The sequence below is a fragment of the Coffea eugenioides genome, chromosome 7 (genome assembly GCF_003713205.1).
Source record: "Coffea eugenioides isolate CCC68of chromosome 7, Ceug_1.0, whole genome shotgun sequence".
In the NCBI taxonomy this organism is placed as follows: domain Eukaryota; kingdom Viridiplantae; phylum Streptophyta; class Magnoliopsida; order Gentianales; family Rubiaceae; genus Coffea; species Coffea eugenioides.
In genome coordinates, this window is record NC_040041.1 from 9296427 (window position 1) to 9324061 (window position 27635).

General features: G+C 35.9%; 3 protein-coding genes across 3 annotated transcripts; 1 reads left to right on the forward strand and 2 right to left on the reverse strand.

Moving 5' to 3' along the window:
- Positions 1-5120: 5120 nt before the first annotated feature.
- LOC113777871 (ADP-ribosylation factor-like protein 8c) lies at positions 5121-8667 on the forward strand. Its single transcript, XM_027323088.1, has 6 exons — positions 5121-5468; positions 7449-7530; positions 7621-7653; positions 7741-7862; positions 8029-8190; positions 8298-8667. The coding sequence occupies exons 1-6, from the start codon at positions 5431-5433 to the stop codon at positions 8413-8415; spliced, it is 555 nt and encodes a 184-aa protein (XP_027178889.1). The 5' UTR covers positions 5121-5430; the 3' UTR covers positions 8416-8667.
- Positions 8668-14276: 5609 nt separating this feature from the next.
- Positions 14277-14808, reverse strand: LOC113776817. Its single transcript, XM_027321875.1, has 2 exons — positions 14689-14808; positions 14277-14603 (listed from the first exon to the last, which is right to left on the reverse strand). Exons 1-2 carry the CDS (start codon positions 14806-14808, stop codon positions 14277-14279), a joined length of 447 nt encoding a protein of 148 aa, XP_027177676.1.
- Positions 14809-20044: 5236 nt separating this feature from the next.
- LOC113778558 (probable inactive receptor kinase RLK902) lies at positions 20045-23518 on the reverse strand. The gene is made up of 2 exons (XM_027323999.1): positions 21938-23518; positions 20045-20922 (listed from the first exon to the last, which is right to left on the reverse strand). Exons 1-2 carry the CDS (start codon positions 23247-23249, stop codon positions 20306-20308), a joined length of 1929 nt encoding a protein of 642 aa, XP_027179800.1. The 5' UTR covers positions 23250-23518; the 3' UTR covers positions 20045-20305.
- Between the last annotated feature and the right edge of the window lie 4117 nt (positions 23519-27635).

The following is a 27635-nucleotide window of genomic DNA, read 5'->3' on the forward strand; positions in this document are numbered from 1 at the left end:
ATTTTAATATTTAGGCCTAATTTGGTAGTTAATCGTGATTTGGAGTATCATTTGTTTTGTGTTGAACAGTTTAGTATTGCTTGTTATGGGCCGTATAACAATTAATTCAACCGAAACAATTGTGCATGCCTTCTTTTAGCTCAACTATGACGACTTGTAATCCATATACAAAGCTTGATTTTACAACCGTGAAGACAGTTTTCTCTGGCCTTTATCTCTAGACAAAACCATGGAACGAACAACTATTTACATAATTTAGGTAAATGAACTAGTCATTAAGCTATAAGCCCGTTTGGTTTAGCATCTGTCAAGTTGAAAGGAAAAAGAAATGTACGTTAATGCCTGAAAAGCTGTTTAACATTTGAAAAGGCTTCTTTTATTATGAAAGTTTTGCCCGGTGAAAACTGCCCTCGTTTAGTTTTCATTATCAGCCTTTGGACATGAGATTAGTTACAGAAAAGGTCAAACAAATCATTTAACTAGCTCTTAAAAATAGCTTTTACCATAAATTTATAGAGCGAATACCCATCATGAGAGAAAATTGTTCTTGTGCTGGGCTCAAACTCATAGGCAACGTTGCCTTTTAAGAAAAAATATTTAAAAAAAAAAAAATTCTGTTCCAGTCCCATAATAGTAGTATATCTTATCCTTCTTCTTTTTCTCGTTTAATGATCTTGTCGACAAAATTGAAAAGATCATCTATTCCAGTCCCAGAATATATCTACTTCTTCGTCTTTTTTCTTGTTTAATGATCTAATACCCGGAAATAAATATAATCATAAAAAAAAAGGGAACAATGCAAGAGCAAGTGGCTATCTTGTCCTTGAGTTAAATTTGAACGAGAGTGAGCTATATAGACTATTCGCTATTTAGTGTAGACTAATCAATTATTAATTACTATCAGGTCTTCTAGATTGGTAAATTTTTTCCACAATTGCTTCATTGCTTCAGGAAAAACAAAAGCAGTAAGGTTTTCTTACATCATAAGTTATCATACAGTTAAGAAAAAGGATCATCTGTCGGAGAGCCGAAATGTGAGAATGCTACGCTACGGAGGACTCATTTGAGTTTAGTCAAAAAGATGGTAGTAGTTTTTAAATGTACAGTTTTTGTTATTTTTAAGCGTTTAATTTTGCAGAGGTCAATGCGATAATCATGCATGCAAGAAGCTTCTTAGTTAGTTCACGTACAATTATTCTTGTCTCTTTTGCATATCGATCTCATCAACTCCCAACTCCCAAGTAAACGCCTCCCAGTTGAAATGGTGAAGTGGGCTGCGTTTGGTCACATTGCAATTTCTTTCTCTTTTTCAATCGCTAAAGATGCACAACTGCATGATGATATATGATGATCCAACACTTTCAGACTCAAAATGTACATATATATATATATATATATATACTTGTGTGTGACTGTGTGTAATCGGATAAGAAAAAATGTCATGCATTTTGTGATCATTTTGCAAGTAGATCGATATAGTACTAGTTTCAGCTGGTCAAGGGCAAAATACTACGGCTGATATCTTTTCTCAAGTTAGTACGTAGTTGGTAAATGGTAAACGCTAGAGAAAGCATGCTTGTTGATTAATAGGTATTTCTTAATTGGCGAGGAACAGCTAAGATTGAACACATATTCAAAGTCATCGCATATATCCAAATTCCACAGTTCAGTTCATGCCGAGTAAAATACTTTTCTTATTCCAGAAGTGCATAAGCTCTTGACCTTTTGCTCTTCTTTGATTCTTGCTGCATTTGTCATAAGCTAGTTAGTGATTAATTTCAATGAAAGTTCTTGGATCATGGTGACAAGTACGTGATGCAGCAGACGAGGCGTTTGTTTTGCATTGAAGATAGATGCATAAAAGGAACTTTTGGGTAAAAAAAAAAAAGGTGCTATGCAAAGATTGGTATTCTAGCAAGGTCATGATCATGAATTTTGAGTAAAATATATATCGAAGTTCCAATCAAACGAAGAGAATTTTCCAGCCAAACTACAGGAAAAAAAAAGAACAGATGAAAACCAATTAAACATAATAAAAGAGTCCATAAACTTAACATACTTCAATAAAGTATTCATTCTCGAAATAGCAAATTGAATATCAGGTAAAAAGATGATGGAGATGCATGGAAAGTTTTCACGCGGTTTTCTGCATCGGGTTCCCAGGGTTTACATGTCTTTGTCAACTCAAATAGTAGGCAAGTTCAGGGAGACTACTCAGACGAATAACTACAAATAGGCATGCAGACACGTTAAAAGCGAAGGTAGCTGTATAGGCTGTATGCAGGAGGAAAATTCCTTTTGTGCATATCCCATTCAAAACGCAGATTCTTTTTAGACTCGAGCACTATCACATGTTTCAATAAACAGCTTTTAATTTTCAGTTTTTGGTCAAATTGGATTTTTCTACTAATTAACAACAATATATAATTGTGCAAGTACATTTATTTGGATATCAAAACACACACATGAATGCACTTTTGGCTTAATTCCACTTAACCCCTCGTAATTAGGAATAAGCTGTACATTGTACCTTGAACTTATTATACTTTGCAGTTTACCCCCTTTAATAGATGGTCAAAATCTTTTGTTAGTTTTCCATTTAAAAAGATGGCATTGTGCCTTCTATGCTTTGACTATTAAGTGCCTAGGATGATTTACCTTTCTTTTTTTTTTTTCTTTTTCTTCTTTTCTCATGCCATCACATCTTTCTTCGTTTGCAGTGTTAACACACTTAAATCCCATACAACCTACCATGTATATGCATATATTATTAATATTTAATTTTTTCTCTTGCACGTATATACTTTCCCAAATTGACTTTATATTTTCAAAAAATCTAGCACGCGAACTACATCTTAATGGACAATTTTTTTTTTGCTTTGAAAACAAAGTAAGACAGATTCTCCAAGCTTCCAATGGAGAGGAAAAAGAGTCGAATTGAAACCCTATGCTCGCCTAATTAATGTTTCTAACCCTTTGAATTGTGGTTTTGGTACAAAAGGAAAATTATTGACAAGAAGGAAAACTGAGCAAAAGACGAGGAGCTGCTGCTCGTTTAGATGGCTAGCCCAAAGCCCAATTGGCTCGCTTCAAAGCAATGTATCGCCCATAAAGTGCAAAACCCATTCTTAGTCCGCATGACAATCTGGATGAGATTATAAACCACTAACGTTCAATCACGTCTACTTAAACCATTTGCATGACAAAACTGTTTGTTTGCACGGAAAAAGTACGGGAAAGTGACGGAAAGTTTTAGTTATTCTTCCTTCATGCATGTTTCGATTGGCAGAAATGGTGAAAAATTTTCTTCCACTCTCCTATATTTTGTGTCCTGTAAAATTTGCAGGATTTTCCAAGGAAAATATTTAGCTACTCATATAAGTTTCAATAACTGCCATTAACTAACTTCTTAGTAACCAAAACGTGTGTATTGAGAACTTATTTTCGTTCTTCTTTACCTCACTTTATTTTTTAACTTCACTTTCCTGCTCCATCCCAGCAGCAATGCTTTTGCGCCAAAGCAATCCTAGCAGTCTTGCGAGTTTGATGGAGTGATTTCCTATGCTTTTGTGTTTGAAAAGCAACCCCATTGTTCGGATCAGGATGCGTAATTTGAACAACCCTTAGATAAGTTGATGCCAAGATACAAAAATTGAAATTCAGTTAAGCCCCATAATCTGTCCATCATAACTGTCAAAAAATTGTTTTACATTGCCTTCTACTTGAAGAGAATCTTACTTAGGTGGTGATGTTTATCCAAAGGTGCTCTGGTGTAGTGTAGGGGGTGTTTAGTGATGTTTATCGCTCCAGTACCCTAATTACCCATTGGAGTTAAACTTGTAACCTGCAGAATAAAGGCCTCCCTCTTCTCCTCTTTTTAGCCTCCCACTAACAAATTTGATTGTAGCCCTTATAACTCCTAAAGATGATGGCTGCCTAACTCGAATGTTGAGTACAAAATTTTGCCTTCGACCTAGGGGCTAGACGTACTCTATATTCATGAAGTTCTGTGTCCTTTGCAGAGCTGATTTGGTTCCTTCAGATGGTATCCAAAACCTATTATTGACTAGATGATACTTTGAAATTGAGACCTTGAGTATCTAAAATTTGTTTTAATTTCTAAAGTATAAAATTTGTCTTACTATAGTGTTAAAGTATAAAAGCTGTTTGGATTTAGTTCTGAATGTATAAAATTTATCTAATTTAAGTACGAAGTTTATCTCACTTTTGTCAACTATCTTATTTAAGCGGGATAAATTTTATATTTAAGGATTAAAGTGTCTTATTTTAAAATTTAGAAATCAAAATGAGAATTTGGTTATAGTTAAAAAGGTGTAGAATTAACCCTTGATTATTTGGCAAATCAATAATCAACATAGATGGCAACGTAAAATAGCCTTGTCAGGCAGAGCAACGCCTATTCTTGGTTCATTTGGCAATTTGATGAGATTATAACAGCTGGACTTTTCATCAAAAAAATACTAGTACTAAAGTACATGCACATTCACTCAAAAGTTAAATCATCTAATCTTGATTTTTTTTCTAATCAAATGTTTATATCGTCCCCCACTAGTGTTTTTTTTTTTTCTGGCCAAATTTGTGCCAAATAAATCTTAGTAGGCGTACGAGTGGATGTAGAAATTTCCTATGCTTTTATGTTGTAAAAGCAACTCCGTTATCCAATCAAAAAGTCTAATTTAGTCCTTAAGATTCAACTTAACTGATAGAAACATTAACTTTCTCCCCTCTCCCTTGTAAGGCGCAAAATCTCTCTTTTTTTAGGGGGTGGGGGAGAACAAATTTCGATCGCCCTTTCGCAAGAATTGAACCTCAATTAAACCCGTAATTTGTCCATCCAACCTGTCCAAAACGGTTTTACATTATTGCCTTTTTACTTGAAGAGACTCTTAATTAGCATCGCGTTTACTAAATAAAATCAAAACGGAATAGTGAAATTCAACATAGATCCGGGCCAGCTGGCTGAAACTACCAGACTTCCGAAGGCCCATTATTAATCCCCCAAATACTGAATTCACTGATGAGCCCAGCAATCCTACAACAGAATTTGAAGGAAAGGGCCTATTAAATGATTAATATCCTAAACTCCGTCATTAATTTAGGACTGCTACCGCTTCGATAATCAGGAAATATACTGCTGAAGTCATTCTCACCTCAGCAGATTTACCTGAAAAACTTCCTCTCTATCTCTGAAAAGGATAGCAGAAGTCTAGATTCTGTTTCAGTCGGCACAAGTTATCTTATTTTCTTGCATTTTAGTACTATTTCCTTCCTTCTTCTGCTTAGTTTTCTCCCGCAGATTTCAACAAATCCTCCTGCAACCGAAAGGGTCTTCTTCAATACTTCTTCCTTTAATTGTATTTCTAGAATTTTTTTCCCATTTGCTCAATAAAGTTTTGAGCTCTTTCCTAAATGGGTTTGTGGGATTCCTTCCTCAATTGGCTTCGAAGGTAACCTTTTCCTTCATCCTTTTTATTTTCTGTTGTTTTCTTTTTTCGCCCCTACCAATTATGGCCTTTTTTTTCTCAGTCCTTGGTAGTTTATGCTCGCTAGAGTTTAACTGATTGCTGAACGGTTGTATTGATTCTTGAGAATTTAATGGAAACTATTGGTACTATTTCTACTGAGACTTTACACCTCTGCCCAGCTTGTTTTTTCTTGCTAGATACTGAACTTTGTTGTAGCTTAAATTTGTTGTTATTTCTTTATTTGGATACTAAGAAGTTTACTATAAAATATGTGAATTATTCTGATTTATGTTACCAGCAAAATTACCCCTTTTGGGGACATTAGGGATGTCACCAAAATTTTCCCTTTTTGAGCAACCAGAAATGTGACGTATAAGATAGTGAACATATGAGACTAGAATTGGTAAATGGTAATGGCAACCTAAAGCTTATTTAAGTTTGATCATCAAAATTAATAATATGAAATCATTATATTGGACTTATTTCTGAGCCTGATTTTGTGAACCGATATGATGACTAGTATAGAGTTTTACTCACTTGGTGTGAGGGTTGAGCAATATGAGTTTCAGGAGAAATTTTAAATTTTGATTACTTTGCTGTAATTGGAGTGTGCTCTGATAACCGAAGATATTTTGTTTGATTACATGGAAAATTAATCCTGGGAGAAGAAAATGGAGAACAAAGATTATTGGAGTGCAGTAGTAGTGTTGTTCCTCTGGTCTACTTTCATAATACAATACAGCAAAAAGGAATGGTAGTTAAGCTTTGTCTCACTTACTAAGGTGGATAGGAACTCTTTTATCTCTTTTCTGGTCTCAGATAATCTCCATTAAAAACCGCAAGTCAATTTTTGCAAGTGCAGTAGTTCTGTATAACAGTATATGGAGTGTTATGAACTGATTGACCCTGGCTCATAGAAATGGGTACTGCCACAGGTAGGATTGGGGATTGAGAAGGCAAGATGTTATATAACTTTTCATGCATCAGGAGTTTAACAAGGAAATATACTTGGAACTTAATAAATAGTAGTGACCAAATTAGGGGTTCCAAAATCTTTTTGCAAGGGGGAGAAGTGCTGTTATGTCTGCCAACTTTCTGTATCTGGGACTCCTAACAATCAAGTTCCCCAGAGATTCCCACCTTTTACATTGGATTTAGGTCCCAGGATTGAAAATCTTGTATGGAAAATACTTGTAATATGAGTATTGTGTTGTTTATGTATGTGGTTGTAAACTGGTGGTGAGCTGTGCTAAACATTATCTTCAGCTTGCAATGGCTTCTAAGAGATGATTGGCGAATAATCTTCCTTCACTTATTTTTCAACAAACATGGACACTGTGTTTTCTCCAGGTGATACTTGGTTTTTTAAGTCAGGCGTAAAAAAAAAAAAAAAGACGAATGAAAGGGATCTAAGCTAAACAAAACACTATAGCTTAAAACATGCTTCTACTCCTTGCTGCCATGATACCACAGTGGTGCACTCTATCTTGCGTGCTGATTTGAATACAAGCCTAGATAATTGCATTTTAGAATTGAAATATGTGGAACATTGGATTAGATTATAGGATTTCTAGTCTTCTCTTTCCTTTTATGCACGCATAAAACCTGGTTCCTTTTTCCTTGTATTTACGGAATAAAAGCATATGGTAAATGGCGGTCACATGCTTACACCATTCTGACATCCTAAATTTACTGCAAAAGTATGCATCAAAATTTTCTGTTAATTTAGTGATGGCATCCAAGATTCATGGCATTGCCACCTTAGAACAACATGTTTGGTTTTGCTCCTTGATTCCATAGATTTAACAGTCAACCGAAATAAAAAGGGATAATCCCCATTACTTCTTTAGCTTCAGATATAGTAACTAGATTTCAGGTCCTCCTTTCAGCATTATAGCCAAAATATTGATGTGGATGCAATTTGTGGATTATTTATTTAATTCTGACTGTGTTCTCTTTCAGCCTATTCTTCAAACAGGAAATGGAACTTTCCCTCATTGGCCTCCAAAATGCGGGGAAGACATCTCTTGTCAATGCTGTTGCTGTTAGTATACATTAAATATTCTCTCATTCTCATTTTTCTTTGCCAAAGATGATCATTTCAAGCTACTTATATTATTATTTTTTTTATCAGACTGGGGGCTACAGCGAGGACATGATTCCAACTGTATGTATCTAGTTGTACGAAGATGTGAATAAGACACTGCCCTTTGGCATTATGTTATCCTGACTTTGTTTTTGTTCTTAAAACCAGGTTGGTTTTAACATGCGTAAAGTGACAAAAGGGAATGTAACCATAAAACTCTGGGACCTTGGAGGGCAACGCAGATTTCGCACCATGTGGGAGCGTTATTGTCGTGGTGTCTCTGCAATACTGTAATTCTACATCTTCAAACATCTCTACCAATCTCAAAGATTTGATCAATTATGTATAACTTGTCTAGAACTTTGATGTACCGTACAATTTCTTGATTCAGAAGCATATTAGATGCAATTTAACGATGATCCCCTTGAAACAATAAATCTCCTTTTTACTAAACAGATATGTCGTTGATGCTGCTGATCGAGACAGCGTTCCTATAGCTCGAAGTGAGCTTCATGACCTCTTGAAGAAACCTTCACTCAGTGGGATCCCATTGCTTGTTCTTGGGAATAAAATTGACAAGTCAGAGGCCCTTTCAAAACAAGCATTGGTGGATCAATTGTAAGTTGACATACTTGTTGAATATTCATGTGTACGTACGAATGGTTTTCGTTTTCCTCTATCACTTGATACATGTTAACCATTCTTTTGTCTTTGTTATGACACAGGGGTCTTGATTCGATCACGGATAGAGAAGTCTGCTGCTATATGATCTCTTGCAAGGATACAATAAATATCGACGTAGTCATTGATTGGCTTATTAAGCATTCAAAAACAGTGAGTTGATAACGAATATTAAGTTCTAGACAAGTTTCATGGTGGATATCTGGCTTCTGCTTGTATTGAACTATTTATGCTGCTTTGGTTTGAAGACTGTACATCCATTCTGAACATTTGTTTTTTAGATTGCAAATGTTCTGGAAATTACAGTAGCTCATTGTCCAAGTCCGTGACACTTTGTAAAGAAAGAATAAGATTGAATTTGTGTAGTTTGTTTTTTAATAGCTCAGAATAGTCATTTTGTTGCAGAATGCTGAACCATTGACAATGCTAATTTGTTTTAGACATCACCATTTACACGAAGTAATGACCATTGACCAGTTAAATGGTGACATCTTAGAGCTTAGGAATATTTGGATTGGTTTATCAGACTTTGTTTTGCTCTTTGTTCCTGAATTCTCATGCAATAACAGTCCCAAGTTTCTGTAGGATTGAATTGTCCGCAGTGGTTCTCACTTTGATGGTAGGTTAGCTTTCAGGATGGAGCTGTTTGGTATCTAAAAATGCAGAATTTGAAATTATAAGTGATTACAAGTTAGTTGTAATGTACATTGCTCACAATATTTCCACCCGTGAAGTCGCTATAATGCAAATGTAATGTTTTTTTGTCCACACCAAAAAAAAATAAAAAAAATAGCAACCTACACTAAGAAGCCAAAAGCAGCCTGAGACTTGCTATTGACTTTCATCTTTTTCGGGTCCAAAAAATTTAAAATTAGAAAAAAAAATGTGATAAAATAATTTTTTTGAAGACCAAAAACTAAAATTAGGTCTTCAAAAATTACTGGAGAACAAGGCCTATGAAAAAGTCGATAGTTCGAACTTCTCAGTCATAGGTAGGGGTGGCAATGGAGCGGGGAACTCCTCCCCCACCCCCCGCCCTCGCCCCCGACTTCCCCTGCGGGGGGCACCTATGGGGTTAAAAAAAATTTGTTATATAATTTCATTATAATTAAATTTTAGTAAATAAAAATTTTTTTTTTATATAATTTCATTATAATTAAATTTTAGCAAATAATTAAGTACTAAAATATCAACACATCACCAAATTGTTATTCATTGAAACTCATAAAAATAATTAAACAAAAGTTATTGGGCAAAAAACCTGGGCGGCCATTAAACTTTTCCCAGGATCATGTTTTGGCCATCGAATTATTTTTTGTCAATAATTGGCCACTAAACAACTTAATCAGGCCACCCGTGACCATTTCGTCGGTAATAGCTCTTAATTTCTGAAATTAGCATTACACGTGGCAAACCACAGGGGCAATTTTGTCCGTCAATCCACTGACCGTTCACTTACATTAATACATCAACTGAAAAGAAAAAAAAGAGCGGTAGAAACAAGCCAACTAAACAAACTGAAGTTCTCAAAATCGTTGTAGGAAGATCGAAGAGAAGGGTTTTGAAGATCGAAGAGAAGGGAAAATCGTGGTGAATCTATGGAGTGGAAAATCAGGAGAAGAGACATCGACATTGATCCATATGAAATTTACGGTAAGTTATTTTTTGGGGAAAATCATGTGAATGAACTGAAACTATACTTTAAACTAAATGTAATGGGTGTATTACTCAAGTTTGTGTCTGAAATCGAAGGTGCTTATTTGTGGGTTGTGAATATGTAGCAGCATTATGAAGTTTAAATGTTAGGGTTTTCATCCAACTGCCGGTTGTAAAAGTGGGAAATTTTGAAATAAACAAGTGTTTTTTTTAGTCTTTTTTTTTCAAATGAAGTGATTCCTTTTTTTTTCCCATTTCATTGCAGTGCCTAATTCTGAACTATTCAGTATTAGAATGTTTCATGGTGGTAGATTTAGTGGGCGTCAGTATAAAACATACGTTGGTGGTGAAATAGATTATGTTGATGCGTGTGATGCGGAGAGAATGTCTGTCCATGAGATAAATGACATGGTTGAGGAATTAGGATATAATGGTGCAATGCTTTACTATTACTTAGAACCTGGGAGTGATTTGAATAAGGGATTAAGAGAGTTACAAGGAGATGCAGATATAGTGGCAATGTGCAAATGGGCGTACGAGCACAAACTAATAGATGTTTACTGTGACCATAGGCCTTTACATGAAATTCTTGACATCCAGTCACATTCCCCGCTGTTAGGTAGTAAGAAAAAAACAGGGGTTGTAATTGAAGAAATTGATGAACATGGTAGTGTAGTTGTAGATGAACATGGCAGTGGAGTTGTAGAACTTGATAAACAATTGGTGGTTAGAAAAAATCTTTTTGATAGCTCTTTTGTTAGTACAAATATGATTGTCCCTGGACCAGCAATAGGAGGTACAAGTAGAGGTAAAGGTGTAAAAGTAAGTGTTGTCATTGAGGGAGAAACTAGTGGGACTGGTGTAAAGAGTAGGAGTCAAGGAGATAAAACTGATGTGAATGCAAGGGCAGGTGAAGAAGATGATAAAAATGACAGCAGTTCAGAAAGGGAGCATTTCACTGATGATGAAGAGTTTTGCAAAGATGATCAAATGCTTGGGAGTGAGAAACCAACTCCCACAGTTGAAATTCCCTCTCCTGTTATGAGGAGAACTACTGAATCTATACTCCATGAGAGCTAGGATGTAAATGGCTTGGAAAGTGGTACACATGGAGATGGTCAACGCGATGCCCAAGCTGAAAAACAATCACAGGCAACTGATGGATCATCTGGTGGCAGCAAGAGAGCAAAGAAAAAGTATCCTAGAAAAACAACAAGAGGAAAAAGAAAGTGGTCAGCAAGAAGGGAGAAGACATCATCAGCACAGGCTGACCATAACACATCATCACAGGAAGCTGCTGAGGAAATGGAAGAAGCTGATGATGAAGATGTGTTGCATGACAATATGATGGAGGATGACCTGCATAGCATTGATGCTTCTTCTGATGAAGATGATGAAGTGCAGAAGGGAATCAAATATGTTGACTTCAATGCTGAAAAGAACATGAGAAATCCACATTTCCAGGTTGGGATGCGATTTGCATCATCAGCTGAGTTTAAGGCCGCAATGCAGAATTATTCGATTGCTAATGGTAGACCTGTTTGGTATTACACTAATGAGGAACTGAGAGTAAGGGTAAGGTGCAAGGATCCATGTAACTGGGAGTGTTATGCTTCTCAAGAGAAAGCACTTGGGACGAATGATTTGGTGATTAAGACCCTTTATGATGTACATGAAAACTGCAGTCATGCCTGGAAAAATAAAATGATGACTGCTAAATGGGTTGCTGAGAGATATGAGAACAGAATTAGGGCCAATATGAACATTCCAATCCATTCTTTAAGGCAGACAGTGCATGAGGAGTACAAGATACAAATATCGAAAACAATAGCCAGAAATGCTAGAGGTATAGCTGTTGACAGAATCAAAGGTTGTGCAGTCGAGCAGTATAAGCATAAATGGGAATATTGTGAGGAGATTAAGAAGACTCATACTAATTCTACCATGGTAGTCGAGTTCACTCCATTTAGAGATCCAGGTTCGAATCCTAGGTTCATGAGACTGTACTGTTGTTTAAGTGCACTAAAAGAAGGATTCAAAATGTGTAGACCTGTGATTGGACTTGATGGCTGCCATATAAAAGGGCCTTACCCTGGTCAACTGTTATCAGCAGTGGCAGTTGATCCCAACAATGGTTGGTGGCCTATTGCTTGGGCCATAGTGGAGAAGGAAGCTACAATACAGTGGAAATGGTTCTTACAACTTCTCCAAGCGGATCTGGAAATAGATAATCAGTGTCACTACACTTTCATCTCTGATCAACAAAAGGTATGGATCTTATTATCCAACATTTGATGTGAGCCTTGTGGCTGTTTGAACCAATAATTCATTTATTTTTTATGCAGGGATTGGACAGAGCATTATCCGAGGTGCTACCCAACTCTGAGCATAGATACTGTGTGCAGCACATGTATCAAAATTTCAAGAAGAAACATCCTGGAAAGGCACTTAAAGGGATGCTGTGGGCGATAGCTAGGAGCAGTACAATTGAGATGTACAAGAAAGCTGTTGAGGACTTGAAAGAGTATGACAATGAAGCATACAAGTGGGTGGAGAAGGCTCCTCATCCGATGCATTGGTGTAAGGCTTACTTTTCTCCTCACACTAAATGTGACATGATTGTCAATAATCTATGCGAATCTTTCAATTCACATATACTAGAGGCCAGGGATAAACCAATTATATCTTGCTTGGAGAATATTAGAGAACTGATGATGGAAAGAATTCAAAAAAGAAAGGCTGCCATGACTAGATATCCACACTCAACTGGTCCTTTGATTAGAAAAATTATTGAGGACAGAATTGAAGAGTCTTTCCAGTGGTTCCCACAGTTCAATGGGATTGATGGTTATCAGGTAAAGGGCCCAAGGAATTCCCAGTTTGCTGTGAATTTGAGAAAGAAGAGTTGCACTTGTCGAATCTGGGAATTATCTGGTTTACCTTGTACCCATGCCATTGCAGCAATTAAGCAAACTGAGGATGATCCACATGAAATGATTGTGGAATGTTACTACAAGAGCTTATTTTTACAGATTTATAATAATGTCTTGCAACCCATCAGCAGCCAAGTACTGTGGCCTGAGTCCAGCATGCTTCAACTTGATCCTCCAATTCCCACTGTCCAGCCTGGGAGGCCAAAAAAGGCAAGGAGAAGAGATGAGACAGAAGGGAAGAACCATGGAAGAAAACTTAGAAAAAATGTCACTATGCATTGCAGAAAATGTGGTAAAACAGGGCACAATGCTGCAACATGCAAAGAGGTGACTGAGCACCAACAATCTGGCCAGCCAAAGAAGAAAAAACATGTGAGTATACATACAGTTCAATGTATTTCAAATGTCATATAGTATACATACATATAGTCTCTAATCAACTTCCATTTGTACAAGGTTTCAAGAAGAAAACAGCAAGCAAAAGTAGTTCAGTCACAAGGTATAGAGACCCAAGGGCAACAGCAACAGGAAACTCCATCAGCTAGCCAACCAAGCCAACCAATCGCATCTGCAACTCAGCAATCAGATCTAATGTCCCAACACCCAACTCCACCACTTCAACAGCCAATACCAGTAGTTCAGCAACCAGATCCAGCAGCTACAAGTTCTAGATCTGGCAGGAAATTCAACAGAAATGGTAAACGGCCCTTGACTGATGCTGACAAAGGGATGATTAATGCTAACTATGCCTACTTGGGAAAGGAACCACCCTTCAAGGTTGGTAGGTGGAGGGGTAGAAGATGTGCAAATGCTGGTAGATCTAGATCTAGATCTACAAGAGGCAGAGGTGCAGGTGCAAGTTAGATGGAATTGGATACAGTTTTAGATGTGATCTGAGATGTTGATGATGGTGACTGATATGTACATAAGTCTTTTGACTTATAATAGTTTATTTAAGTTCAGTGGGCTGTTAAAATAGATGCATTAAAGTTTAACTGCAGGATCCACTTCATGTTGATAGTGGATGGCTTTTGTTTTGTTATGGTGGATGCCTTTTGTTTTTCATCCACTATCTTTTTGCATATTCAACAGAAAGCTGTGTACTTCTGCAAATTGGAAACTTTTGTAGTTAGTTTTATCCAATGGAAATACTCCTTTTGTCTTAATTTACTGTGTTATAATGCCGCATTCATAAGAAACTACAATTACAGCAATTCATAAGAAACGACAAAAAACTTGCATCCATTCATTCAGTAAAAAGTAACACAATTACAGCAAGGATTCCATTACATAAGAAAACAAACCAATGAAAAATTCACTATAAAATACAACATGGGAATCTTTGGTCTGCTATTGCTACGGACACTACCACCAAAAGCTGTATCCACTCAACCTTGCTACTTCCATTTCTTCACAATCACCAAACAACATTAACTATCCCTTGATGGCCAACATATGGTCACTCTTAATAACAGTCTTCAGATAGCAGCAAAAACAATACAACAATATAAAAGCCCATGTACCGAGAAGAGCTCTTTTGAGATAGTGCTCTCTGGTCTTGTGCTTTTTCACTTCACCCTCCAATTTTGCAACTTTAAGTTCCAATTTTTGAGCTTTATTTTCCCATCTTCTTGCTGAAGTTTCTAATTCCTCCATATTACTTTCCATTCTATTCATTCTTCGCAGCAAACCAGGAATCACTTGAGTTGATCTTTCGCACATTGTTGGATCATACCATTCCCAAAAACCACATCCCTCATCCTGCAATTTACATTTTCCAAGACTAAATCCTCTTGTTATAATATTTCCATTACAAATCTAACATCTTACCTCTCTAAGATCTTACCTCTCCTAAAGTGCAGACCACAAATCTTCTTGCTGGGTTCCAATTTGTCCATGAGGTCTTCACCATTGCTGTTAATCCGCAGGAGCATCTAGGTATGGGTTTAGGAGAGCGTCTCGACATTCTTGGCTTCTTCGATTTCTGACACAGAATTTAGGGCTAGAAATTGAGTCCCTATTTTTTCCTCCACAAGACCAGACACTTCAGTTTGTTTAGTTGGCTTGTTTCTACCGCTCTTTTTTTTCTTTTCAGTTGATGTATTAATGTAAGTGAACGGTCAGTGGATTGACGGACAAAATTGCCCCTGTGGTTTGCCACGTGTAATGCTAATTTCAGAAATTAAGAGCTATTATCGACGAAATGGTCACGGGTGGCCTGATTAAGTTGTTTAGTGGCCAATTATTGACAAAAAATAGTTCGATGGCCAAAACATGATCTTGGGAAAAGTTTAATGGCCGCCCAGGTTTTTTGCCCAAAGTTATTTGAATACAATCTAATATAATAAAACAAATATAACTAAAATAATCAAGTTTTCACTTTTCATACAAATACAATCACTAAATTATTATTGTATTTTTTTAGAAAAAAGTGTTATTGTATTAAGTGTAGTTAGAAATTTAATATAAATGTATTAATAAATTTAGTATAAATAATTAATAATTTTTATTAATAGACATATATAATTAGTAGTATAATCGATAATATCAATTATATTACATATACTAATATATATTAAATGATACATATAACAAATAATATCATTATTATAAATTTATAACTAATTAAATTAAATATTATATATATAATTATGTACATATATATATATCTTTTTTTTTCAAACTGGTGGCAGGGCGGGGATGTACCGGCGGGGCAAGGGAGTATACCCCCGCCCTCCTCCCTGTTTGTAAACGGGGGAAAAAATTCCCCCCGCCCCCACCCCAATAGCCCCCCGCGCGAGCACCCGTCCCCATTGTCATCCTTAATCATAGGAATGCTACCATAAAAGCCTCAAGTTTAGAGTATGTGAAATTTTATTATTTGACATACCAAAAATATCATATATACGAGTAACTTCCTTATTTTATAGTTTATGCATAAAATCTAGGAACTAGTTCATACTCCAATTATTATTTAAAAGATATCATATGAAATCTTACTGTATCAATCTGAAGTATGCCTATATAAAGCAGTTCCCACATCTCTTCTTTTAAGCAAATCTTTTTTCTTTCTTTCTTTTTTTTTTTATTTTTTTGTCAATCATCAACATCTATACTACTTCTAAACTAATCCATACTAAAAAGAAAGCTTAATTAGGCCAAGAGAAGTCAGATAAACCTACCGCGTGACTACACATTCTTTGGATTTAATTGCAATAAAGTATAAGATTTGAATCCTTGTCATGTAAGATTTTTTTTTTTTTTTGCTCTCAAACTAGTCAAGGCATATATTCGTGTGTGTGTGTGTGTTTTTTTTTTTTTTTTTTTTAAGTAAGGAAGAGATAGAGCTTAAGAAGGAGGGATTTGAACATCAAATATTTAATTTCTGAGATTTCAATTTTAGTCACTAGATCAAAACCTCCTCGACAATTATATCTATTCCTCTGCAAGAATTATCATTGAAAATTTTTAACGTTCTTTACCGCTTAGGATGTTCTTTTGCAATTACCTTTACAGGAAAAGGAATGTACATTTAAATCTTGAAATTATGTAGACTGTAACCTACTTCTATTCTAGAAATACAAAGCATACCACTTCGGAACCTGTTTTTTTTTTTTTTTTCAACACAGGGGTGTCCGGGTCAAGACCCGAAGGCGGCCCGACTAATCCCCTGCGCCTGGAGTACAGCGCCACCCCAACCGCACCCAGGCGTTAGGTGAGGTTCGATCCCACGACCTTGCGAGTGATTTTCCAGCCGCAGACCGGGTGATCTAACCCCGGGGGGCTACTTCGGAACCTGTTTAGGTGGTAAGAAATGTAGTAGTTTCAAATTCATTTTCTTTTTAACCGCCAAAATATAAAGGGTTAATTTCGGAAATCTCCTCTGAGGTTTCCCCTAACCACACCTGGCACCCCTTAACTTTGAGAAATCACACTTACCATCCTTGGCAGAATGAAGTGACATGCTGTCCCAATCAGTAGAGGAGAAATTACGGTGCTATCCCCTATTATTAAGTAATTCTTGTGCAAGAAAATGCTGCAAAAAAAAATTTGTAACTATATTAATTGAAAATTGAAAGAACAAGATTGCTATCATTTTTGGTGCACAATTTGAGTGCCATTTTTGGAATAAGTCTGATGGGGGGCTTTCTTAGCTAATCCCACCTGAGCATATAGTTGCCAATGAAGAGGTGGTGATGGTTAGGCAAAAATCAGTCATCTGATGAAAGGTAATTAACAAGTGTAGCTGAATGCGAAAGAGATTGGGGTACTCTTAAAGTCGTGGGTTTTCAACTTCAACTCCACCAGAGCAAATAAAAATCAGTTTCACCTCCCACTTATAGACAAAAAGAAAAATTCATGCGCATTTTAATTTCTACAGATTTTTTGAGATGCAATGGTTTGTAGTCCATAGATGATGGTAATCAAACGAATATTTCTAAAACTACAAAAATAGCTAAAGGATTAGAATCTGATCATGTTCATCCTTACTAATATTGAGTAGTAGTGGTACTTAGTCTAGGCATGAGAAATACTTGGCTATATACTTAGAGCTATGCAGTTAAGAGTATGGGCATGTTGTACTTGGATTTCATCAAATTGATTTTGTAATCTGAAAAAAAAAACGTAGAGAGCAATCAATATTTGATTGATGCATCAGTTGCTACAATTTGCCCAAAGAAAATTGATGGTGAATGATGTTAGTATCTTGTTTCCAAGCTACTTTATATAGCTTAAGCACCAGGTTAAAAATGGTTCTATCTAACGTCCTCTACAGTAGCATAGTTAAAAAGCTTCTTGTGCTTATTGCACTTACACCCGTCTAGTTTCAAAAATAAGTGGAACAAAATAGCTTCTTTTGTTTTTATTTTCATCTTGTCAATTCAAAACTCATCTTCCCAGTAGGGTGAAAGTGGAACAAAAAATAGTCTCTCTCCTATAAATAATTTTAAAATACTATTCTTACACAAAAGGGCTGACAATGTGACGAAAGTTGTCATTCTAAGGGTGGTAGGTATGATTTCTGAAAGTTGGGGGTGCTAGGTGTGATCGAAGAAAACCTCAGGGGAGGTTTCTGAAATTAACCCAAATATAGAAGCCCCAAAAAAGAAAAATTTGAAAGTACAGCAAAAGAAAAATAAAGATAAAAACACGCACACGCGCGCTCGCAGATGACATCTGGAAATGCTGAAAGCGTAGGTATGTATGGAAGGTCTAAAAGCATAGATGAGATTTCCTTAGCCTTCCTATTCAATGTGTAATACAATACGTCTTCTGTAAACACATAGTATTTCTTTTTAACGGTAGGTGTAGATGCAATGAGCGTGTCTGGATAGTAGATTATTTAGAATAATTATTACAGCATTTTTTTGCGATATGATGTATATAAAATAAAAATGTAATTGAAAAGATTAAAAAAAATGTGTTAAAAAATATGTTTGTAACGCATGTAAATAATTTTTAACCAAGTAATTCCTATCTATTTGTTGGGGTACAAAAGTTAGGAATGTAGGTTATAGATTATCTCATTTCTTCTCATAACCAGAAGGAAACTTAGCAGTAAGACAAATGCAAATTCTTGAAGATCCCATTTGCCTTTGCATTAAACACGAAAGAACTGAATGATAGTACTATAATCTTTTGGTATATATAGCTATTAGTAGAATTTTTTTCTCTCCTTTTGGCGAAGGTGATTATGTGGAAAGTTGAAGAACAAATCGAATTCTGGACAAACATGCCATTCCAATAACACGTTTTCTTTGGTGGGTTCCGTCAAAATATCGTAATCAAATCTGATAATACATAACATCGAAAGTGAGTGAACTTAGCTTAGCTTCAACTGGTAACAATACAAAAACAAGAACAGACATGACTACTACTAAACTAAAGCAAATACTTTCAAACAAAGTGATCATTCCCTACAAGCAATGTTCAATTAGATGCCAATTACTGTGAAATGTTTGTTGCCAATCCAGCAATTAAAAATAAGCATTTTGAACTTCTAATTGATGAATTCTTTTTTTTTTTCTTACGAAGTTGAATTATATATCAAACTTTTCGGAATCCTAAAATCCCTCAAAATGTTCAGCTCCGAAATAGCAATCCTTGTCTACGGACATTTCTGAATATTTTGGCCAACATTTCATTTCTACAGGGATTTTCTCCAAAAATTCAACTTCTGTGATTTCGTAAGTTAGAAGATTATGGAGTTTTACTAGGATGTAGGAAATTTGGGACGTTAAAAGCCCACCAAAATGTACTATTGACTTAATTAGGGCACAATGAAAGGGTATGAATAGGACCTCTAAGAAGGTGAAACCATGACAAGTGCATTAATCACAACTACTTACCAAGCATAAAGGGTTAAGGTGATTGGCAGACCAAATGGAAAGGGTGAGACGAATACTTCTTCTGTCTGTAGCCAAAGTTAACAGTTCAAATTGATGAATTCTTTGAGTGGGGGAAGTTAATAAAGGCGTCAAATTAGATGCAACGACCCAGTTATCTTTCTGACTTCAATAAAATACGTGAGAAGATACAGACCATTTCTTTAATTGGAAGATTGAGTTGACATTTTCTTTGGATTAAAGAGTTGTGTATTTCACAACTTCCCTCGACTGATCAACTGCTCGGAGAGACTTGAAGCTCTTAAACGACAGCTATTTCTTCCCAGACCTGTGGAAACTGCTCATCATTTGCTATCCCTTTACCCAGAAACACATTTTAGCATGCGTTGCAAATGTCAAGAAATATCTGATGGATCCCCCATCCCATCCCATCCCATCCTGCACAGTTGTAAGAATTGTACGACTCATTACTTGTACTCCAACGGACAAGGTAACATATGTAAGCCCACTATATTGTCCTATTTTTCTCACACCGGCTAGGTTGTAACTTGGGGTCTTGCTTGCATACAATTAGCACAAAAACAAAAAGAACAATATAAAGATGGGATCTGTTGAATGAAAACTATGCTGGACTCAAAATCAAGTTGACGTTTGTGCAGAAATTAGACGTTAATCTAATAGTCTGAAAGCCTTTTGCGGAATACACTCACATGGCAGTGCTGGTTGATGTCATATATTAATCAGTCGTCTTTTCTGACAGGTACACAAATTACAGACACAGAGAGAGAACCAGAGATATCGAATGTAAAGGTGGAAATCGAGTAGTTCCAACATACTTTCATCTGCAGCCCAAAAAAAAAAAAAAGAAATTTGACATTTATTGTACAGTTGATGCTAATAAAAAAGAATACTGTCTAAATCCCAAAACAGATATCAAACAAAAATACAAGACGACTAACCGAAAAAAGAAAACTGGCTCTGTAGGAAGGGGTGGGAGAAGATGCACAATTGAACTCACTGAAAGAACTCCAAGAATCAACAATAAAATCAAGTAGTATCTAACAATCAAAGAACCAGTAACCAAGAGAAATTTTGCTTTGATTCAAAGAAAAAAAACTACGCTTGCTTCTCTTCTGTTTCGTCGATAATGTCGGCCGCTGGATCCTGTAAGCTAGAACGGTGAATTTCCTCAATTCGACTGCTGACTTCTACCATTGAAGGGCGTTTATCAGGATACTGAGCGGTGCAGTCAACTGCAAGTTGCAAGAGCTGCACCATATCCTCCTCAACACTTTGATATCTTAGGAGTTCAAGATCGAAGACTTCAGCTGTCCATTCTTCTCGAACAACTGATTGCACCCATCTTGGGAGGTCAACGCCCTCCTCGTTCATTAGTGAATGAGTTGGAGCCTTACCGGTCAGAAGTTCCAATAGCAATACACCAAAACTATAGACATCTGCTTTCTGAGAGATTTTACGAGGATCTGTAACTTCCGGTGCCCGGTAGCCAGCAACACGATTAGGGGTAGGGTTGGGACTAACAAGCTGAGCAAGGCCAAAATCTGAAACACGAGCTTCATAGGTAGTGGTGAGGAGGATATTTGAAGACTTGATGTTGCCATGTGAAATTGATGGGCCCTGAGAATGGAGGTATGTGATCCCTCGGGCAGCTCCAAGAGCAATGGCGGCCCTTGTTTCCCAATTTAATGGTGTTCTACCAGCTCCTTTATTGCCTACAACAACGTTGGGCACAAGGAATAACAAGACATCAGACTGTGGAGGCATATCCAACAAAACAAACTACAAATGTTGAAAAGTATTTCTTGACCAAAAGATCGGTGACACAGATGTTTTCAGGAGGACAGAAGGTAAACAAGAGGAAAGAGGGCCCTTTGGTTTTGTGGGGGGCGGGGGACTCATGCCTGCAATACGTTTTTATTTTATTTTTCCATATTCATGTGTTCAAAGAAGTCTTGAACTTTGTAACATCACATAGGCAGAACTGTCGCCAAATGAATCATGGACAGATGCTTAATCCCAAGCAGCAAGTCTTAGAGATTGCTTACAAAATTACAGTAGGTGACCACTTACATGTAACTTAAACATTAATTCTGAGTTGATTACCATCAGGAAATGAAAAGCAAGCTGGTTGCCAAGTGAGAGTTCTAAAGCTATCTGTAGAGCAGCACAAAATTGATCAAATATTGCAGCAGGTGGCATCCATCCTCTGATAATTAGAATCAATTTCACAAACTAGTAGAAGAAATAATTAACCTTCCAGATAGCCATCCTAAAACCATTAATTATGATCTTATGTAAACAACAGGTATTATAACATCCATCCACGTGGAATCAACTCCTCGATCTGTTTTCAGGAAGTTAGTCGCCAAATTCTACTTCCATCTTCAATACCACATTTGGCATATAAGACAATAAAGATACAGCAACCCCAATATACCTAAAAGTAACAATCTAAAGAAAGGAATCATGAGAACAGAAGAAAAATATCCTGCTTGAGAAAGTCAAAGGGTTCATGGAAAAAAAAAAAAAAGATCCTAACCACATTTTTACAACAGAAGATGAAATGAAAAGATGGCAATGATTCATCGAAAATGGAAAAAGATTATAAAACCACCATATTCAAAATGACCATTGCCAAATATTGAACTCCAAACAGATGCAAAAATTCAAGGAAAGAAAAGTTAGTAAATCATTCCGAAAAAGGATTGCAAATGAGTGCTTATTTACCATGTAAAAGTGCAGACAAGCTTCCCATTGGCAAGTAATCATAAACAAGAAGCTTCTCATCCCTGCTATAGTAATAAGCCAGCAAAGGCACCAAATTTACATGATTCATCTTCCCTATTACCTCGATCTTCTCCCTGAATTCCTTCTCACTCACACTCACATCCCTCAACCTCTTCACAGCCACTGTAATCCCTGTCTCTAACCCTGCCTTATATGCCGTCCCAAATGTTCCCTTCCCCAAAACCTCAGCAGATGCCTTTAATAAATCCTCCAAATCAAATCCCCTCCCAACTTTCCCAAAGAACACCAAGCTCTTCCCTCCAGCCTCCCCCTTCTCCTTCTCCTTCATTTTGGCACTCATCGCCGCGAATCCACCTCCCACTCCATCTTTCTCTACACCCTCTCCTGGTTTTTCGCGCGCCATCTCAACGTCACTCTGCTTCGTCCCACCTTCAACCTTGGATCGAACCCCACCTTTTTCACGCCTCTTTCTACACAAAAACAACAAGATCAAAACAATTAGCAACAGTCCAACCACACAACCGATCACAATCCCAGCAATTGCACCCCCTGATAAACCTTTCCCTTTCTTCTTAGTCGAATGTCCTACCCCATTATCACAAAGATCATTCAGGGGCTGCCCGCAAAGCGGATTCCCCTCAAATGCACTCTTGGGATTCTTTTCCGCAATCCCTTTTGGTATAGGACCAGTTAACTGATTGTTAGACACATTAAACTGAACTAAACCAGGTAAATTCAAATCAGGAATTGGCCCTGAAAGATTATTTTTTTCCAGGTAAAGAGTCGCCAAACGAGTCAAATTTTCAAAAGAAGTCGGAATAGGCCCTGAAAAGTTATTGTCAGCAAGATTTAACCGAACAAGATTAGCTAGAGTGGAGAGAGAATCAGGAATCGGCCCACTAAAGAAATTGTGCTGAAGATAAAGGTTCCGAAGATCAGATAGTCTGCTGAGATCAGAAGGCAGAGGACCGGATAAAGAGTTGAAACGCATGCTTAGCGTTTGTAAATTGGTGAGATTGGAGACTGTGTTGGGCGGAACGGAGCCGGAGAGTCCCACAGCGGGGAGATGGAGCTCGATAACGGTGGAGTGGTTGGAGGAGCAAGTAACACCGGCCCACAAACAAATATTGGGTTCTGAGACATTCCATAAAGCTGAGCGACCGCCCAAGGCGGAGCGGAGGGCTAAAAGAGCTGCCCGATCGGAAGAAAGGTCGGAGAAAATAGTCGCCGGGAGGAGAATCAAGAGAATGGCGGCGGTGATAACTCTGATGCAAGTAAATTTAGCAGCCATAATTGGAATGCGGGTAAAAGTTGACAACTTTAACGTTGTTGATGAGAAGTAGAAGTAGGAGTAAATGAGTAGTTCGGGAATTTTGAGGAGGACTAGAGGATGGGTTTCATGTTGCCTATGTTGTCGTTTTTTCCACCATCTTCTGCCTCTGTCTCTGTTGAAGAGAGAAGAGAGAAAAGATAAGAGAGAAGAGAGAGAAGGGTACAATGTAGTTCAAACAATGGTAGAAATACAACCATTCAGAGGAAAAGGAAAGTACAGTAAAGACAGGAAGGAAAGAGAGGGAAGAAAGAAGAAACGGAAGTTTCTGAATTGGGATTGGTTGCGTATTTTCTGTCTCAATTTTCTTAATTTTACCCTTTCGTTGCTTTTCTCCTTTTGATGGGTTACTCGTTTAGTAATTACTGGTATTTACTACTGCGATTCTGTTGTACAGTAACATTTCTTTCTTTTTTCATTTTTTTGGAATTCCCTTTCTTTTTTCTTTTTTTTTCATTGTGGGAGCAAGTGAAAATCCCAAGTAACTAAAATTTTGATTTGAGGTCAAGTTTTTAGAATTTAAAGGTTTATAAACGTCATTAGAGTTGTGATTTATTCACAAGCTAAGCAACTTCCTGGAAGCAATTTCAAATTTGTTTTCACTATTATCTTTTAGGTTTGGCTACCGTTAACTTAGGAAAGTGTTTAAATGGAGAGGACAATAAATATGAATTTGTGTCCTCACATAGCATTAGGAGTAACGGTAGTTGAGATATATTTTGGGTTTTAAGTTTTTTAGAAAAGTAAAATTCATTAGGAAACATATATAAATGCAAATAAAAGTAATAATTATTAGTATATGTATACAGTATATATATATATGGTAGGTTGAGCATGATTTATGTGTATAAATAGGCAATTAGAAGACCCATTATTTCAAATTCTATTTAAAATAAAAGGAAAGGTCTTTGCGAGTTATAGAAATAAAAACATTTGAGATTCTAGTCCTTTATTATAGTATTATGGTATTAAGAAAAAGGAAGTATTTAAGGTGCACTTTAATTCCATATGATATAACATCTATGAGTGTAAGATTTTCTTTTGAAGCATATCTAAAACTTGCCTAATGTAATATGAGGAAATTCTCTACTTTCTATCTCTGATAGTTGGATAAACGTATCTTGATTAATGAGGAAGATTTCATATATTCAAGTCCAAAATTTTCTAATTTGAGTTTATCCAGAAGCATTGGTTCAGAGTGCTAAAGTAATTACTCAGTTTGGATTAGCTGTTTAATCTTTTAAAAAATTGGATAGTAAATTATTTAAGATAATTTTGTAAAAAAAAAAATACTATAACACTTTTTTGATATGATGTATGTGAGACAAAAAGGTGATTGAAAAATGTGTTAATGATGCAAACAAATCAGTGTGTGTAAATAAGGTGGAAATAATGTGCAATCCTAAAATTAAATCAAGAAAGTGTCTAAAATCAAGGGATGCAAAATATGTGCACTTAAACAGTATAATTTGTGAGTTCAAAATTGGTTAATAGGGCTCACCTCGCCGGCAAAAGCATAAAATATATGCGATTCAACATATTTCACAGGGTTTAAGTTTAATTTAGTTCTTCAAGTCGATTCCATTTTTCAACTCAAGGCTTGTGGTAAACTTGGATTATGCTTTTTTCCCCCCTTCTGTTTAGTGTCATATTCCATAAATATATAAATGGCCAATGAGAATTGGTTGTTTCCTTGAAATCTGGAAAATTAATCTAAAAATTGTTCAGTAGATGGTTAAATATTGAAAATTATGGACAACTAATTATGTTCAATTATAGCCCAAAAGCATTAAACTATTAGAAGGCCTACTATGATACAGCAAAGCAAGCGATTTTGTTGACTTGTTGAGTGGCGATCCACCATTTCTTTATTTCAAATTGCAAAATCCCCACTTCAATGTTGGATCTCATGTCGTTTTCAGACCCTAAAATCATTAAATTCCCCCAATTTATTTTAAGCTTGGTTGATTGCAACTGAAGCCACTGCCAGGTAAAATAACTATGCCACCTCAATTTAAAACTTTTCCTGTTTTTGGAATGGACAAATGATAAAGAGTGTGCATGGCAATTTTCCAGACTGTCTACACTAAAGAACCGTTGGAATATATCTGCATATCCAAAATGTTAAATTATAGCGTTTTTTTTTTTGGATAAAACAGAAGTCAATATTATTAATAAATTAATTGAAAATCATCCAACACAATTTTCTTCGTCACTAATGATAAAAAAATATATAGAACATATCACATATATATTTGATATGAAAAATCATTAGATTTAATAAAGATATAAAATAAGAAAGATAACGCTATGAATCACAGATATATCTGAGTTGAAAAATTATTAGATTTAATGGAGTTAGAAAATATTAAGTATAACATTTGACAAAAGGTTCTGAAAATAATCAAAATCAAATAGGGCTTAAGATTTTATTACTACTTCATTTCAAATTGTCAATGCAACAAATCTTTATCCTATTCTTATATTTTTGCTGATTGAAACAAAAAAAAAAAAGACCTTTTTGTGCTTTTGTCTAGTGATGCATCCATGTCAAGGATTAAAACATCATAGTTGTAATTGGAAATACAGTAGTGTGTCATAACAAACAATTGAATATGTACCTTTTGAGAAATATCCAGATATCATCTGTCTTACAAAACACATATCAATTTTCAACTGAACCATATGGATTTTTTTTTTCTTTTAAACTGTTCAAGAGATATATATATATATATATATATATAAATGTCAGAGAATAATCATCTCGTTGAAGTTTGGTTATTTTGAACAGTTGAAGTTAGAGTTTTTTATTTTTCCAAATTACAGTTACATGTTCCTTAAAAAAAATAACAATAAATAACTGGGTTAAGAATACATTAAATTGCAGAATTGTAACTGCCGATGCATCTGTGGGTTGGCAATATTAACTATGAATTGATAACATGACTTTATCTTTTTTTATTTTCTTATATTGATTAGTTAAGTATACATCTTTGCATAGTCCATTGCCATTATTTCTTCCGATCTTTAAATTCTTTAAGAGCGAAAAATGATAGAAAACAAATGAAGAGCAAGTTCTTCAATCCTTCTGCAGGTATTTTTAAAGCATGCAATTTCGAATTTTGCCCCGAGGATCCAAAATAATGAAAATACAGGCTTCTAAAACTCTTTATTATCTTTTTTTTAAAAAAAAAATTTCAGCCATGAATGGTGAGACTTAAGAAGCGAAGAGGGTAGAGAAATTTGAATCCAAAAACTCTAATTTTTAGGGTCTTAGCCTCAGCCGAAATAATAATGATAATAAACAACCTCATTTGCTAATGAAATTAGTTAACCCATTACCGTGTGTCTAACATACTTTTCTTTTGTACCCAAAAAAAAAAAAAAATCAATCTTTCTTGCAATTGGATGATATCCACATAAGTAAACCAAATTGTTGAAATAAATATCAATTGCTGATTGTTTTTTTTGATTTGGAATCACTTAAATTTCCACTGTCTTCACAAAATCACCGGTCCTCTGGAGTTTGGACAAAAATTGTTTAATACTTTTTGGGCATTTGTTAAATAAACAAAAAGATTAATAAATTCCAGCCACAGGATTGACAGGACCTTCAAACACAATTAAAAAGAAAAACAAAAAAAGGCCAAAGATATCTCTCTGACAACTGGTTTTAGTGAAGTCACCTCGGATTTGATTCGCAAGCTCTCAGTTTTCTTGTTATCTGGTTGGAAGGTTCGTCAAACTCAATATACAGCTGCAATTTCAGAAGACAACCCTAGTTGATTCCAAAGTAATCTTTTCTTTTTCGTTCCCAACTCCAACTTTTATTCTCTTGTTTCCTGCCTAATTATCAAAACTTAAAACGTCTTATTTTTGGTGCAAATGAACTGGGAAAACAGCCGGGCAATGTGGTATTTTTTTTTATTTTTATCACAATGATAATATTTGTATAATCTACTCTAATCTAATCTAAAGAGAAGGGGAACCGACGAGATTTTCCCGTCGAAAAAAGTTACAATTAAATGGCAAGGTGGTGGCAATGTGGTGGTTACAATTTACAAACTAAGCAAAGATAGCAGTGTTCCGCACGAATAAAAATAGCAACAAAAACTTAGAAAGTGAAAGCAAGCGGAAGTGATTAGACCGAAACCAGAGAATGGATAGTGATGTAATATTCTTACAATTGTGTGAGTCTTGGTGTCAGATGTTCCTAACAACATTCCTTTGTAACTTTCCAGAATAACATGACAATGCTGACTTTTGTTTATGTCGTTTTAGGGGGAAAAAGAGCAAATGCCACAATTTTAATATCTCCACGACATAACAAAAGAAAAATAAGGAGAG

Coding starts and splice junctions, on each gene's coding strand:
- LOC113778558 (XM_027323999.1), bottom strand. CDS start 23,249: ATGGCTGCTAAATTTACTTGCATCAGAGTTATCACCGCCGCCATTCTC. Junction 20,923..21,937: donor CTTGTCTGCACTTTTACATG/GTAAATAAGCAC, acceptor ACGTTGTTGTAG/GCAATAAAGGAGCTGGTAGA.
- LOC113776817 (XM_027321875.1), bottom strand. CDS start 14,808: ATGTCGAGACGCTCTCCTAAACCCATACCTAGATGCTCCTGCGGATTA. Junction 14,604..14,688: donor TGGTCTGCACTTTAGGAGAG/GTAAGATCTTAG, acceptor TGTAAATTGCAG/GATGAGGGATGTGGTTTTTG.
- LOC113777871 (XM_027323088.1), top strand. CDS start 5,431: ATGGGTTTGTGGGATTCCTTCCTCAATTGGCTTCGAAG. Junction 7,654..7,740: donor GCGAGGACATGATTCCAACT/GTATGTATCTAG, acceptor TCTTAAAACCAG/GTTGGTTTTAACATGCGTAA. Junction 7,863..8,028: donor CGTGGTGTCTCTGCAATACT/GTAATTCTACAT, acceptor TTTACTAAACAG/ATATGTCGTTGATGCTGCTG.